This window comes from Myxocyprinus asiaticus, chromosome 10 (assembly GCF_019703515.2).
Source record: "Myxocyprinus asiaticus isolate MX2 ecotype Aquarium Trade chromosome 10, UBuf_Myxa_2, whole genome shotgun sequence".
Lineage (NCBI taxonomy): Eukaryota > Metazoa > Chordata > Actinopteri > Cypriniformes > Catostomidae > Myxocyprinus > Myxocyprinus asiaticus.
Window position 1 is genome coordinate 32059540 of NC_059353.1, and position 14408 is coordinate 32073947.

Below are 14408 nucleotides of genomic sequence, written 5' to 3' on the forward strand. Positions count from 1 at the left end.
TGGATGGCACACACACACACACACACACACACACATATATATATATATATATATATATATATATATATATATATATATATATATATATATATATATATATATATATATTAGAAGACCTGATGAACCCAACTTGATCTATGTACTGCAGAAAGGAGTATGAATCTTATAAAACCTGTCCATCTGTCTCATTGCTATAATGCAAAAATGATTCTAGAAAATCATCCTATTTGGACACAACGCATAAATACTTCATAATTTAAATAACTGTAAAGAATTTTAATTAAAAAATACTTTAACATACTGTTTTAATGTATTTACAGATTAAATAATTAATAATTTTTATTTGCATTACAATAATAGCAATTACTTTTTTTATTTTTTTTTATCACAATATATAATACTGCATTATATTTTTTTAAGGTGAAATATGACCCAAACATTTCTTTGTGAGATTCAAATGGGAATCTATTCAAAACTGAAGTGCCCTTTTTGAGGCAGTATACACACTGACCTACTTTTTACAGCATGAAAACAAAAAGGAGTCTCTTTTCTTTCTGCCCAGATCGAGGCTAGTGTTCATTTGTCTGCTATTTTTGTGGCACGAATCATAGTTCACAGACCACTGCGTTGTGCTAAAAGCTATTGTGACTGAAGTCTATGATGGACTACAGTTCTATCTCCTTGCTGTGTTCTCTCTCTTGTTCAGCTCCATCCTTCCTCCTGTAACCTCTGCCACTCTCTGAGGAAATGCAATAGCTTTTCTTTACTTGACGGGTCCTTCTCATGGAAACCTGGCCCCAGGAATGTCATTAAATGCCAGTTTTTGGTCTCAGTCTTTTATAGCTTGTGCTGAATGTTTTCAATTGCTTTCTACTATGGACACATTTCAATTCATGACAAGTCATGTGAGCAGTAGCGGTTTTAACCACTACGCAAACCACGTGACTGTGTGGGGCCCTGGACGTCGGGGGGCCCCCGCCTGGTAAGAAAACTCCGCAAAAACCACTTGAGGAGTTACATGTCGTTTTGGGTACACGTGCAAATAAGATGTTGTCAGCGCTCTTAGAGCGGTTCACGTTAGAGGTAGGCTGGGTTCGGGTCAGTTTTTCAAGTAGGACTTTGGGTTCGGGTTTGTAATTTATGAAAAAATATACAGGGCTTCCGAACTTGTTTCACCCATGAGTCGGCCGTTTTGGCCGTTCACACCAAACGCGTTTTTGCATGCATCTGCCCTGATTTTCCATTGTTTTTCTATGTAGACGCGCTGGATGAACGTCCTTGACTGCTGCATAACATCTTGCTGTTTCTTCAGTGTCTCACGCAGGACCGGCACATTTTTAGACTTAAAAATAACTTCAGGTCTCAAAAACACATGTCGAGACACCTGCGTTCTGTTTCATTCGTTGCGCTGAGTCTAGACTGTTTTTAGCACAGGTGTCACAAAGATCTAACGTTTTGAACAAGTTCAGGTTGCAAAGAGGTGACTGTTTGCAGCATGATGAACAATACACTGCAGCATTAGAATATAAGATCCAGGTGAAAGTAAAGTAAATAAGATAGAATTATTTTACTATTGTATACAACAAAGTAATAATAATAATACTGTATCATTCTGTATTATAATGAAAAACTGGACAACAATGAACTAACCAAAATATTATTGAGTGAAGTAGTAGGTTCCCTATCTGTCACTCACTCGACGTTAATGGGAGCCCCAAACACCTCTGCTTTTTTGAAAAAAAGCCCAAAAAGAATTGGCGAATGGAATTTGCATGCCACTCCCCTGGACATATGGGTATAAAAGGAGCTGGTATGCAACCACTCATTCAGATTTTCTCTTCGGAGCCGAGCGGTTGTATTCAGTGCACTGAATTCAATTCCCTCCAAAGACGCACCTCAAAACAGCTGGATTTATGGTGCATTTCAGCCGCTTCTCCCCCTCTGCACCCGTGGAGTACAGAGAACGCCCCTGGGTGCTTCGGCAGAGCGAAAATAAGAGAGAATATTCTAAAAGAGTATATTTTCATTCACAAAAAGAGCGGCACACACGGAACGTCTTTTTAAAGATGCCTTCCCATTTGTGTGTTATTCCTGGTTGCGGTCGTTAGCTCTCTGGTTCTGACGACCACGATTGCTGTCTTACGTGTCTGGGCACTGCCCACATGGAGACATCGTTCGTGGATGAGTCATGTCCTCATTGCGAGAACATGACCATGGCAACGTTGCGGTCGCGGCTTGCTTTCGTAAGCAAGCCACCCCAGTGGCTCCCCGCACTGGTCCTTCTACCTACGGGTTTGAGGCCGCGTCAGTTAGCAACGGGGGCAATCTGGGGACATCAATGGGACCGCCTCCACCGGGTATCCCCCCACGGACCTCCCATTCCCCAGCACGCTCGCTTGCCCCGATCGGGCTCTCGCACGAGCTATCGACCCAGGGGCGAGGAGACCCACTTCTCTGGGGCTGGTTGACAGACCTCCCCCGGTGGAGGGCCGGGAGGAGAATCTTTTGTCACTGCATGCCCAGGAGGCTGCGGCACCCAAAAGCCTGACAAAATTATGGTTCCCTCATCTCCTGGGTCACATATCCGGTGCTCACGGCCGTCGTCACGACCACCATCCCTTTTTGGCAGATATGGCACTCCAGCAGCGGACCCCCCGCCCCTGTGCGCCCAGCTGTGGCACAAACACACCCACACGGGATTGGTTCCAGTGGACTACGGGGACGAGATTCCTCCTCCCCCCTCCTCGGCCAATCTTATGGTGGGCGGCAGGAGCCAGGTAAGTGCTTCGATGTCCCTGGACTCAGCACGGCCACCGGGCGGGGCTCGAGGTGCCACGTCGAGGGGACTCAAGCTCCGCCCCGCCGCGAGGCCCCACCCGCCGGTACGTCTGACGTGATCATTCCCTTGGTCCCCCTCGTCCGGAGTTTGGGCGCATGGCTCGCGCTTTCCAACCCGTCGCGATGGCTGACCCGGACCGTCCGACTCGGCTACGCGATTCAGTTCGCCAGGCACCCACCCATGTTCAGTGGCGTCCGCTTCTCCTCTGTGAAGGGCGAGAACACTGCTACCTTGCATGCGGAGATCGCTACCCTTCTGCGCAAGGGCACGATAGAGCCTGTCCCTCCAGCCGAGATGAAGAAAAGGTTCTACAGCCCTTACTACATCGTACCGAAGGCGGTGGGTTGTGACCAATCCTGGACCTGCAAGTACTGAACTGAGCTTTGCACAGACTCCCGTCCAAGATGCTGACGCGAAAACGCACTCTAACGAGCATCCGGCATCAAGATTGGTTTGCGGCGGTAGACCTGTAGGATGCTTACTTCCACGTCTTGGTCTTACCTCGACACAGACCCTTCCTGCGGTTTGCCCTCGAAGGCCAGGCGTACCAGTACAAGGTCCTCCCCTTCGGCCTGTCCCCTCGCATCTTCACGAAGGTTGCAGAGGCAGTCCTTGCCCCGCTAAGGGAAGTGGGCATCCGCAGCCTCAACTATCTCGACGACTGGCTAATCCTAGCTCACTCTCGAGAGTTGCTGTGCGCAAACAGGGACCTCGTGCTCCGGCACCTCAGCCGACTGGGGCTTCGGGTCAACTGGGAAAAGAGCAAGCTCTCCCCGGTTCAGAGCATCTCTTTTCTCTGTTTGGAGTTGGACTCAGTCTCGATGACAGCGCGCCACATGTATGAGAGCACGCATTCGGTGCTGAACTGTCTGAAGGTGTTCAGGAGGAGGACAGTGGTTCCAATGAAACTTTTTCAGAGGCTCCTGGGGCATATGGCATCCTCAGCGGCGGCCACACTGCTCGGGTTGATGCATATGAGACCGCTTCAGCACTGGCTTCAGAATCGAGTCCCGAGTTGGGCATGGCGCCACACGACACATCGCGTGACAATCACGCCGATCTGTCGCCACCTCTTCAGCCCTTTGACCGACCTTGCATTTCGATGGCAGGGGTTCCCCTAGAGCAGGTCTCCGGGTGTGTCGTGGTTACAACAGACGCCTCCAAGACAGGCTGGGGTGCCGGATGCAATGGGCAAACAGCCGCCGGCTCTTGGAATGGCATGTGGCTGTGTTGGCACATCAACTGCCTAGAGTTGTTGGCAGTACAGCTTGCCCTGCGGAGGTTCCGGCCGTTGATCAAGGGTCCGGATGGACAACACAGCGACGGTAGCGTACATCAACCGTCAAGGCGGTCTACGCTCCCTCTGCATGTCACAACTCGCCCGTCGTCGTCTCCTCCTCTGGAGTCCGCAACGCCTCAAGTCGCTATGAGCTACTCACATCCTGGGCGTCCTCAACACCGCAGCAGATGCGCTGTCACATCTGTTACCATTGGGGGAGAGTGGAGACTCCACCCTCAGGTGGTCCAGCTGATTTGGAGTTGATTCGGTCGAGCACAGGTAGACCTGTTTGCTTCCCGGGAATCCTCCCACTGCCTGCTTTGGTATGCCCTGACTGAGGCACCCCTCGGAATAGTTGTGCTGGTACACAGCTGGCCCCCTGGACTACGCAAATATGCGTTTCCCCCAGTGAGCCTACTTGCACAGACCCTGTGCAAGGTCAGGGAGGACAAGGAGCAGATCGTCCTAGTAGCAACCTACTGGCCCACCCAGACATGTTTCTCGGATCTCACGATCCTCGCGACAGCCCACCCGGTCGAATTCCCCTGAGGAAGGACCTTCTTTCTCAGGGACGGGGCACCATCTGGCACCCGCGATCAGACCTCTGGAATCTCCATGTCTGGCCCCTGGATGGGATGTGGAAGACCTAAGTGGCTTACTACATGCGGTGGTAGACACGATCACTCAGGATAGGGCTCCCTCTACGAGGCGCCTGTATGCCTTGAAGTGGTGTCTGTTCGCTAAGTGGTGTTCATCCCGATGCGAAGACCCCCAGAGATGTGCAGTCGGATCGGTGCTTTCCTTCTTGCAGGAGAGGCTGGAGGGGCGGCTGTCCCCCTCCACCTTGAAGGTGTATGTAGCCGCTATTTCGGCTCATCACGATGCAGTAGATGGTAAGTACTTGGGGAAGCATGACTTGATCAACAGGTTCCTGAGAGGCACTAGGAGGTTGAATCCCTCCAGACCGTGCCTCATCCCCTTGTGGGACCTCTCTGGTCTACAGGGAGCTCCCTTTGAGCCCTTGGAGTCAGCTGAGCTTAAGGCACTCTCTTTGAAGACTGCCCTCCTGACTGCGCTCACTTCCATCAAAAGGGTAGGGGACCTGCAGGCGTTCTCTGTCAGCGAATCGTGCCTGGAGTTCGGTCCGGGTTACTCTCACGTGATCCTGAGACCCCGACTGGGCTATGTGCTCAAGGTTCCCACGACCCCTTTTAGGGATCAGGTGGTGAACCTGCAAGCGCTGCCCCAGGAGGAGGCAGACCCAGCCTTGGCATTGCTGTGTCCGGTGCGAGCTTTACGCATCTATTTGGATCACATGCAGATCTTTAGAAGCTCCGAGCGGCTCTTTGTCTGCTTTGGTGGACAGCTGAAAGGAAGCGCTGTCTCCAAAGAGAGGAACACCCACTGGGTCATTGACGCCATCGTGATGGCATATCAGGCTCAGGAACTGCCACTCCCTGCGGGGTTACGAGCCCACTCTACCAGGAGTGTGACACCTCCTGGGCCCTGGCCAGTGGCGCCTCTTTGGCAGACATCTGCAGAGCAGTGGGCTGGGCAACACCCAACACCTTTGCGAGGTTCTACAATCTCCGGGTTGAGCCGGTCTTGTCCCGTGTATTGGCAGGCACGAGCAGGTAAGTTCCGGGACAGCTGGCCGGGTGTACCGCTTGCGCATAGCGCCTTTCCCCTCCCTTAAGGTGAAGACGTGTGCTATTGACTCCCAGTCATGTTCACAGACTGTGATCCCTGGATGAATTTCCTCCTTAGCCCTCTGGCAGTTGAGTTTGCGGAGAAATTCGCTGCCGGCCCAGTACGTCCGATAATGAGGCCCTGTACTGAGGTAGGTGCTCCACATGTGCTGGTTCCCCGAAGGCGACCCCATGTGATATCTTCCGAAAAATTGTTTCCCTGTCGGTAAACTGCATCTTCCTTGGGCAGACACCCCTCTGCCCACGGTCACCATGCTCTGTAGAAACTACTCCCCCTTCGGGTAGGACCTACCATGGGAACTCTCCACATGACATACTTCCGACAAGACTCGGTAAGACCATGTGACATATTCCACTCAAAATACCCCCCCTTTTTGGGCGGGTGTGGTCTCCGCGGTGTCTTCCCCTTGGGAGGGTCACCCCCCAACATAGACACTTATGGCTCCCTGTCGGTTAACAAATTCCACTCTTTTTGGGGAGAAAAGAGAGGAAAAGAGGCCACGGCTGGGCTAGCCTGTCCCTATTGTTGGGCAGTCGACTTGTTCCTGTAGGACCGTTTAGTGCTCGTAAGAGTGTTGGGGGAGGTTACATGACTGCCTGGTGCGCTGGCTACGAGGCACACAGCGGTCTGCCCATCACACACCGCCAGTTCACGTAACACAGATCAGACAGTTGTGGTGTTTTGTATAGGGACCCCTAGTGTCACTACATCGACACAATGTCGAGTGAGTGACAGATAGGGAATGTCATGGTTACTTTTGTAACCTCCGTTCCCTGATGGAGGGAACGAGACATTGTGTCGATGTAGTGACACTAGGGGTCACTCTTGGGAGCTCCAAACACCTCTGCTTTTTGAAAAAGGCCAATGGGATATTGGCGAGTGGAATTTGCATGCCACTCCCCCGGACATATGGGTATAAAAGTAGCTATTATGCAACCACTCATTCAGGTTTTGTGCTGAGGAGCCAAGACAAGGTCCCGGCCATTTCAGTGGGTAGTTCAGTGTTGTGGCAAGAGGGAAACAACGTCTCGTTCCCTCCATCAGGTAACGGAGGTTACGAAAGTAACCAGGACTAGCTGAACTGCGTTACGTGTACTGGTGGTGTGAGATGGGCAGACCGCTGTGTGCCTCGTAGCCAGCGCACCAGGCCATCACATAACCTCCCACAACACTCTTATGAGCGTCGAACGGTCCTTCGGGAACAAGTCGACTGCCCAACAAATAGGGACAAGCTAGCCCATCGGTGGCCTCTTTCCTCTTTTTCTCCCCAAAAAGAGTGGAATTTGTTAACTGACTGGGGGCCATAAATGTCTACATCGGAGGGGGGGGGTGTCACTCCCAAGGGAAGACACCATGGAGACCACACCCCACCCAGAGAAGGGGGGGGGGTATTTTGAGTGGAAATACGTCACATGGTCTTACCGAGTCTTGGTAAGATTGGCCGCAACCCACTGCCTTTCTTCGGTATGAAGTAGTAGGGGCTGTAAAATCCCTTCATCTTGGCCAGAGGGACAGGCTCTATCGCACCCTTCCGTAGAAGGGTAGCGATCTCTGCAAGCAAGGTAGCGGCATTCTCGCCCTTCACCGAGGTGAAATGGATGCCGCTGAACCTTGTTGGGCACCTGGTGAACTGAATCGCGTAGCTGAGTCGGACGGTCCGGGTCAGTCATCGCGACGGGTTGGAAAGTGCAAGCCACGCGTCCAAACTCTGGGTGAGGGGGACCAAGGGGACAATCACATCGGACGTACTGGCGGGTGGGGCCTCGCGGCGGGGCAGAGCCCGAGGCGCCAGGTCGAGGGGGCTCGAACCCCGTGACCGTGCTGAGTCCAGAGACATCGAAGCACTTATCTGGCTCCTGATGCCCACCATAAGATTGGTCGAGGAGGGGGGAGGAGGAATATCGTCCCCATAGTCCATCTTAACCAACCCGGTGTGGGCATGTTTGTGCCACAGCTGGGCGCGCAGGGGCAGGGGGTCCGCCGCTGAAGTGCCGATCCTGCCAAAATGGGATGGTGGATGGCAGTCATGACGACGGCCATGCGCACCTGACATGTGACCCAGGGAACAAGGAAACCACTCTTTTATTGAAGTTTTGGGTACCACGGCCTCTTGGGCATGCGGCGACAAAAGATTCTCCTCCCGGCCCTCCACCGGGGGATGGAGTGGTCTGTCTACCAGCTCCATAGAAGCGGGTCTCCTCGTTCCTGTGTCGCCCGTCTCAGGGGCGCTTCGTAGACTTCCTTTGATTCTTGGCGGCCGGCCGTGAGACGGGTGGCGTCTGCTTCCTGCGGTGGGCTCCACACCAGGGCCGGGCTGCGGTGGAGCCGGTGCTGTTGCTGCTGGAGGATGCCCGTGGCGATGAGCAGACGGGGTGCAGGGTCTTGAGCCACACCAGATGTGTTGAATAGCCTCCGTCTGCTGCTTCACCACCAAGAACTGCTGGGCAAAGTCTTCGACGGTGTCACCGAACAGGCCAACCTGGGAGATGGGGGCGTCAAGGAACCGTGCCTTGTCAGCCTCTCTCATGTCGACCAGGTTGAGCCAAAGGTGGCATTCCTGGATCTCGCCTGCCCGAGAGACAACGCCGTGACCTTCGTCGCTCGGAGAGCGAGGTCAGTCACTGAGCGCAGTTCCTGCATCAATCCCGAGTCAGAACTACCCTTGTGCAGCTCTTTTAGTGCCTTTGCTTGGTGTAACTGCAGGAGAGCCATGGCATGCAGGGCAGAGGCAGCTTGTCCAGCAGCACTGTAGGCCTTAGCCGTCAGAGACAACATAAACCTACAGGCCTTGGACGGGTGCTTCGGGCACCCACACCAGGTGGTGGCGCTCTGCGGGCACAAGTGTACCGCGAGCACCTTATCCACTTGGGGGATCACCGAATACCTCTTGGCCACCCCACCAGAGGGTAGTGAGAGCGGGGGAGCTGAAAGATTGGGATTAAGATCGTAGTTAAAGATCGTAGTTAAAGGTGCCCCCCATGATCTTGTCAGCTCCTCATGCACTTCCGGGAAGAAAGGGACCGGGGCGGGGCGCAGTCGTGAGTGGCGCTCTGGGCCCAGGAACCAATCATCGCAAGGGTTCAGGGGAGAGTGGAGGGTTCCACTCTAGCCCGACGCTGCCCGGGAAAGCATGTCCGTCATCTCCGCGTCGGCCTGAGACTGGGCGAACATACCCAAAGGAGGAAGCCCAGCCAAAGCCTCCACGTCAGAGTGGACGAGCCCACTCTCCGATGCTGCGCTCGATAACTCATCGTCTTCCCGGCCCCCGAATAAGAGGTCGAACTCAACCTGAGATGAGCCGGCAGTCTCATCTGAGAGCCCAACCGGGACAAGCAAGAGTGCTGAGGAATGGGAGGTCAGTGGGGGGTTACCCAGCGGAGGTGCTCCCATTGGAGTCCCCAAATCGCCCCCAGTGCTAACCGACGCGACCTCATACCCGTAGGTAGAAGGACCGAGACGGGGAGCCGCTGGGATGGCTTGCTTTCCTACAAAGGCAAGCCACGGCAGCAACATTGCCATGGTCATGTTCTCACAATGAGGACAAGACCCATCCACGAAATATGTCTCCGCGTGGGCAGCGCCCAGACATGTAAGACCGCTCATGGCTGTCAGAAGCGGAGAGATAACAACCGCAACCAGGAATAACACACAAATGGAAAGGCATCTTTAAAAAGACGTTCCATTTGTGCCGCTCTTTTAGAATTGAAATATACTCTTTTAGAATATACTCTCTTGTTCTGCCGAAGTGCCCAGGGGCAGTCCCTACACTCCATGGATGCAGAGGGGGAGAAGCCGCTGAAATGCAAACTACTATTTGATAAATACAATAAATACGTCACAAAGTTAATTTGATAACTTAACTTGATCCATTTGATTAATTTTGATCCATTCATCCAACACTGTAAGTACTGAGATTTTGTTAGTCAGTGAAAAAATCCATTGAAAATTTCAGCCAGAATGACCGTTTGGTCCATAAAGTTTTTGCCTCTAGTACAAGGAGTTCCAGATACAAATCTGCCATAATATAATTTTTACTTTGATAAACAAATATTGCATTTGTACAGTGGATGTACAGTACTGTGCAAAAGTATTAGGCACATAAGATGTTTCACTAAAACATTTTTCTTAAGTTGGTTTTTTATATCTCCAGCTTTAGTGTGTCAATAGGAATTATACATTTTAGACTCCCAAACATTCCTTTTGCAAGTAGAATAGAATAGAATAACAGGGAGCCCTGCAACAGATGGTATGGCCCCCACAAAGCCCTACACAGAACATCAAGTCAGTCTAGGATTACATGAAGAGAAAGAAGCAATTGAGAGAGCCTAAATAGATAGAAGAACTGTGGCAAATTCTCCAGCAAACTTGGAACATCCTATCTACCAACAACCAAAAAAACGTATTTCCATGTGTACCTAATTGAATTGGTGCAGTTTGAAGGCAAAGGTGGTCATGCCAAATATTGATTTAGCTTTTTTATGTTTACTGGACTTTATATGACGTTAAAGGTGCAATATGTAAAAATGTTCATGTAATATTCGCTTTTTTTGACAATGTGTGAACGGCTTGTAACGCAACTTAAAAAATGAGCCCTTCCCGGACTTCCTAGGTTGCCTATTAAAGCCTGTAGACTGATTTTTATGCAAAGGGAGCGGGTCGGTTTTGCCGGGAAAATCCAAACGATGTGACGTTTATGTGTGCTCCTGAGAGCCTTGACTCAGTGCTTCTCTTCTGCTATTCAACAGCGAAAACAAACTGCAACACTAGGTAACGTTATCTTAGAGATGGAATCCAGCAAATGTCTGGCTCCCAGCACAACACCGACTCCTACACAAACTCAGAGTAAGCCAAAAAAAACAAACAAAAAAACAACATTTATCTACTGAATCCCATCTGGCTAAGCGGGAACGTGATCGTGGTCGAACGAAAACTTGAGTGAACATCGGCAGGACATTTGATTCCTGGGGGGACCTACGTTCGGTTTTGGGAATCAAAACCGACCCTGAATTGGTGTTCTTCTTATTGGACAGGTAAGCTTACATAACTGCAAAGCATGTGAAATATAGTGCCATAAGGATTGATCTGTGTAATTTTAGCTAACTTGATCTTGCCTGCTAATGCTGACCAATTGCAAGCTACCTTGCTTCGTAACTTTCAAATAATTTCAACGATCTTCTCTTTATACTAAATGTCAGGTATACAGGATAAATGTAAGCAAATACGCTGGTTATTCGTAGTACAACATATGACATACAAAACATACAATAGTGCAACATAACTGTAAACTGTCTGGTATAGTTTGGTAGTATGTAGCTGTATGTGTGTATCAGTATGCTATATTAGCTGACAAGTAGTTTTAGTTTAGTCTCAAAGTTTGTAGTAAAACAATCATAACTTTGTCATTTTAATTATGCTACCTCATTTGACAGCATGATGCTGGTGGATCACGTTCAGTCTCTTTGTACATTATGTCATTGTTTTGGCTGATGCTCGCTCGCATCCCAATGGAGTGTGTGCACGAGCATGAACATGAGCACAAGCAACAGGTAGCTGGCTGCAGTTCACTTAACGGCCACAGGTGTCATTAATAACAAGGGTTTCTGAATCTTACATACAGCACCTTTAATTGATGAATGAAAACTATTGATGTTATTATTTGTTTAAAAATTCTCACAATGCTACATTTTTCACAAGTGCCTAAACTTTTGCACAGTACTGTATATCATGAGCGGGAACACATCTGTTTTACATTTTGCTTGCGATTTCACTGGAAAGCAGTGCGAGCTGTGGAACAGCGGTGTGAGAAGAGCGTGAGAAGAGCGTGTGTCTGCATGCAGGAGAGAACATCGCCACCCGCTCCACACCCGTCCCACCCATAAATGATGCCTATACAATTCATAATTTATTTGTGCTACCATAATGGCAAAAACCATGCAACATGTCGTTAGCACATTAATTAAATATAATAAGCCACTTAACTTTTCTATTAAAGTCAACATAAAAAAGGATTTTCAACCCATTTCATTTCCTTAATTTGACATTTGACAAGTCAAATAGTATTGAACGAGAATAAAAATGTAGGCTGGGACTTGATTTTGGCAAGATTTTAGAAAGATTTCAGAAAGGCAGTTATCTAAAGTAGCCTAAAACCAAGGAGCTCTAAAACGCCTAAAACAATGCTAAACAGCTATTTGGCAATGGGACAATATAATTTTCATTTCAGAGGCAGAACAAGCCATCGCATATTGTTGAAAGATTACGAAGACAAAAATTTTTTTTTTCTTTGGAAAAACCTGCAATGTTGAATTATGCACAATCAGGCCAGGGATGTGTATTAAGAAAATAATTACATTTTTAAGGATTTCATGTTGACTTTAAAGCTACAGACAGCAAATAGATAGCAAAGCTTGCTTCTAAAGGCTATCTTGTGTTTCTGCAAAGTAATTTGTCAAGTGTATTATTCATGTGTGTGGATATATGAGTTATATTAAAAATATACAACTGTATCACGAGTGTGTTAAATCACAATGGACCCTATTCACAGTAGTGCCATCTTTATTTTTTGACGTGAATGACAACAAGGCTGTGAGGGATAGACTTATGTCCCTTTAATGGGTTGTACTGTTGTTTAAAGTGTTTCTCAAAAATTTCAGTAGATGGAAATTTAGATGTGATTTCTGAGCTTTATAGTGCTTTATGCACAGAAAGCCATTGAAGAGATTGTAAGTCTATCCCTCACAGCCTTGTTTTCATTCCTGTTAATAATCTAACATGCCACTACTGGGAATAAGGTCTATAGTGGGGAAAAGTAAACTTTGATGTGTGTATTCGACAGTCTATTCATACTCTGTCAAGATCATACCAGCTAGTTTGAGCTAAATCTAAATGTGGCTTTTGCATTTGAGCCGCCTGCGGCACATTTCTTGCACTCCCACACAACAGTGTGGCATTAGATGTGGCAGCGAGGCAATACTGAGGGTGTGCTGACGATTGGGAGCGTCAGTGCCATTAAATCGCATGTCTGGTACCTGGAGGCAGGCAGGTGCCTGGCCATGAGGTTTATTCACGTCCACCGCCACGAGCTGCCATCCTCCAGATGCGTCCTCATGAAACATCTGCCACCAGAAGGAAAGACAAAAGAGAAAGACAGAGGGAAAGAAAGAGAGGGCGGGTTGTTAACAGGCTTAAATGATTGGCATTCTGACAGTGAACACTCAAATAGCTACATTAAAAAAACAGTTCATTCCGACAATTAATAAAATTGCCAACCAAATGCATATTTAATAGAAAGGGAAAATAAACAACAAATAAAAAATTGGTAACACTTTACAATAAGGTTCCATTTGTTAACATTAGTAAATGCATAAGGTAACATGAACATACAATTAACAATATATTTGTTACGTCATTTATTAATCTTTGTTAATGTTAGTTAATAAAAATGCATTTGTTCATTGATAGTTTATGTTAGTTCATAGTGCATTAAATAATGTTTACTAATACAATCTTCGTTTTAAATATGTATATGTTGAAAGCAACATTAACTAAGATTAATAAATGCTTAAGTATTGTTCATTATGTTAATCAATGTTGTTAACTAATGTTAACAAATGGAACCTTATTGTAAAGTGTTACCCCAAAATTTTAAAGACAATTTAAGATTACATTATTTTCAACAGAATTCTTTGAACAAAGAAAGGCTTACTGCCAGCTTCATAGACATTTTATAAACACAGGCAAGGTCACAAGAAATTGGATTCATGATCCAGCGAGCAGCTATTCACATTTCAAAATCTAAATGCACCATGACTTCACCATGACAGATATGAGGAGACAGTGTCGGAGACAACAGGGACAAGAGAAGGGAGGCGATGCTACAGAAGCCACCTTGAATCTGGCAAACAGCAGAGACTACTCATATCAACATGTACACCGTCCACCCAGAGAACTATCAGGTAACTCTTTATCTGAAGCCTGCATACATACTGCATTATAAAAGGAATGCATAATGCCTTATAAAACACATTGTAATACAATATATATTTTAATAAATAAGTGTTCTGAGTGGTTTTAGCACATTGCTTTTGGTCGCTAGTGTGTTCTAGGTAATTGCTAAGTTAATGCTTACTGGCCCAAGTCAAAAAAAGGGGCCCACTCCCCAAGTCTCTGTGATATTCTGGTCCCTAGATTTGTCCTCAATGTTAGAGATTTTCTGGGCATTTTTTTCATTTACTAAGTGAAAATCTTAAGTCTGAATGCTTAGAAAATTAATAATCCACCCCTCCATAACAAGCTGCACAATTTAAGGTATCATTCATTTCTTTAGCAAATATGGTGCAGAACAAGTTACATGCCAAATTTGTATTTAATACTAAGGGGTTTATTCAGCTCATTTCTGTCAATTGTGCATGAGAATTAGCAATCTTTATTTTTATTTTGTGATCACATTATTTCCAGCAATTGTGTTTCCTGTGCTGCATTACAAAGTCTGTGTAAATGCCTCTTTTCATAACAATTTATGTCCCCCACGAACAAAAGTAACTGCTAATGTGCACTGCTGCTGTTCCACTTATGTCTGTC

At 47.8% G+C, this 14408-nt stretch overlaps 1 protein-coding gene across 2 annotated transcripts in view; it reads right to left on the reverse strand.

Moving 5' to 3' along the window:
- The window catches only part of LOC127447166 (sodium leak channel NALCN-like), a 180437-nt gene that overhangs the window by 123176 nt on the left and 42853 nt on the right, over window positions 1-14408 (reverse strand). For both annotated transcript variants that reach the window (XM_051708787.1, XM_051708786.1), the window contains one exon: window positions 12857-12943. In XM_051708787.1, the coding sequence (XP_051564747.1) occupies window positions 12857-12943 (87 nt within the window). The remainder of the gene's footprint in view (window positions 1-12856; window positions 12944-14408) is intronic.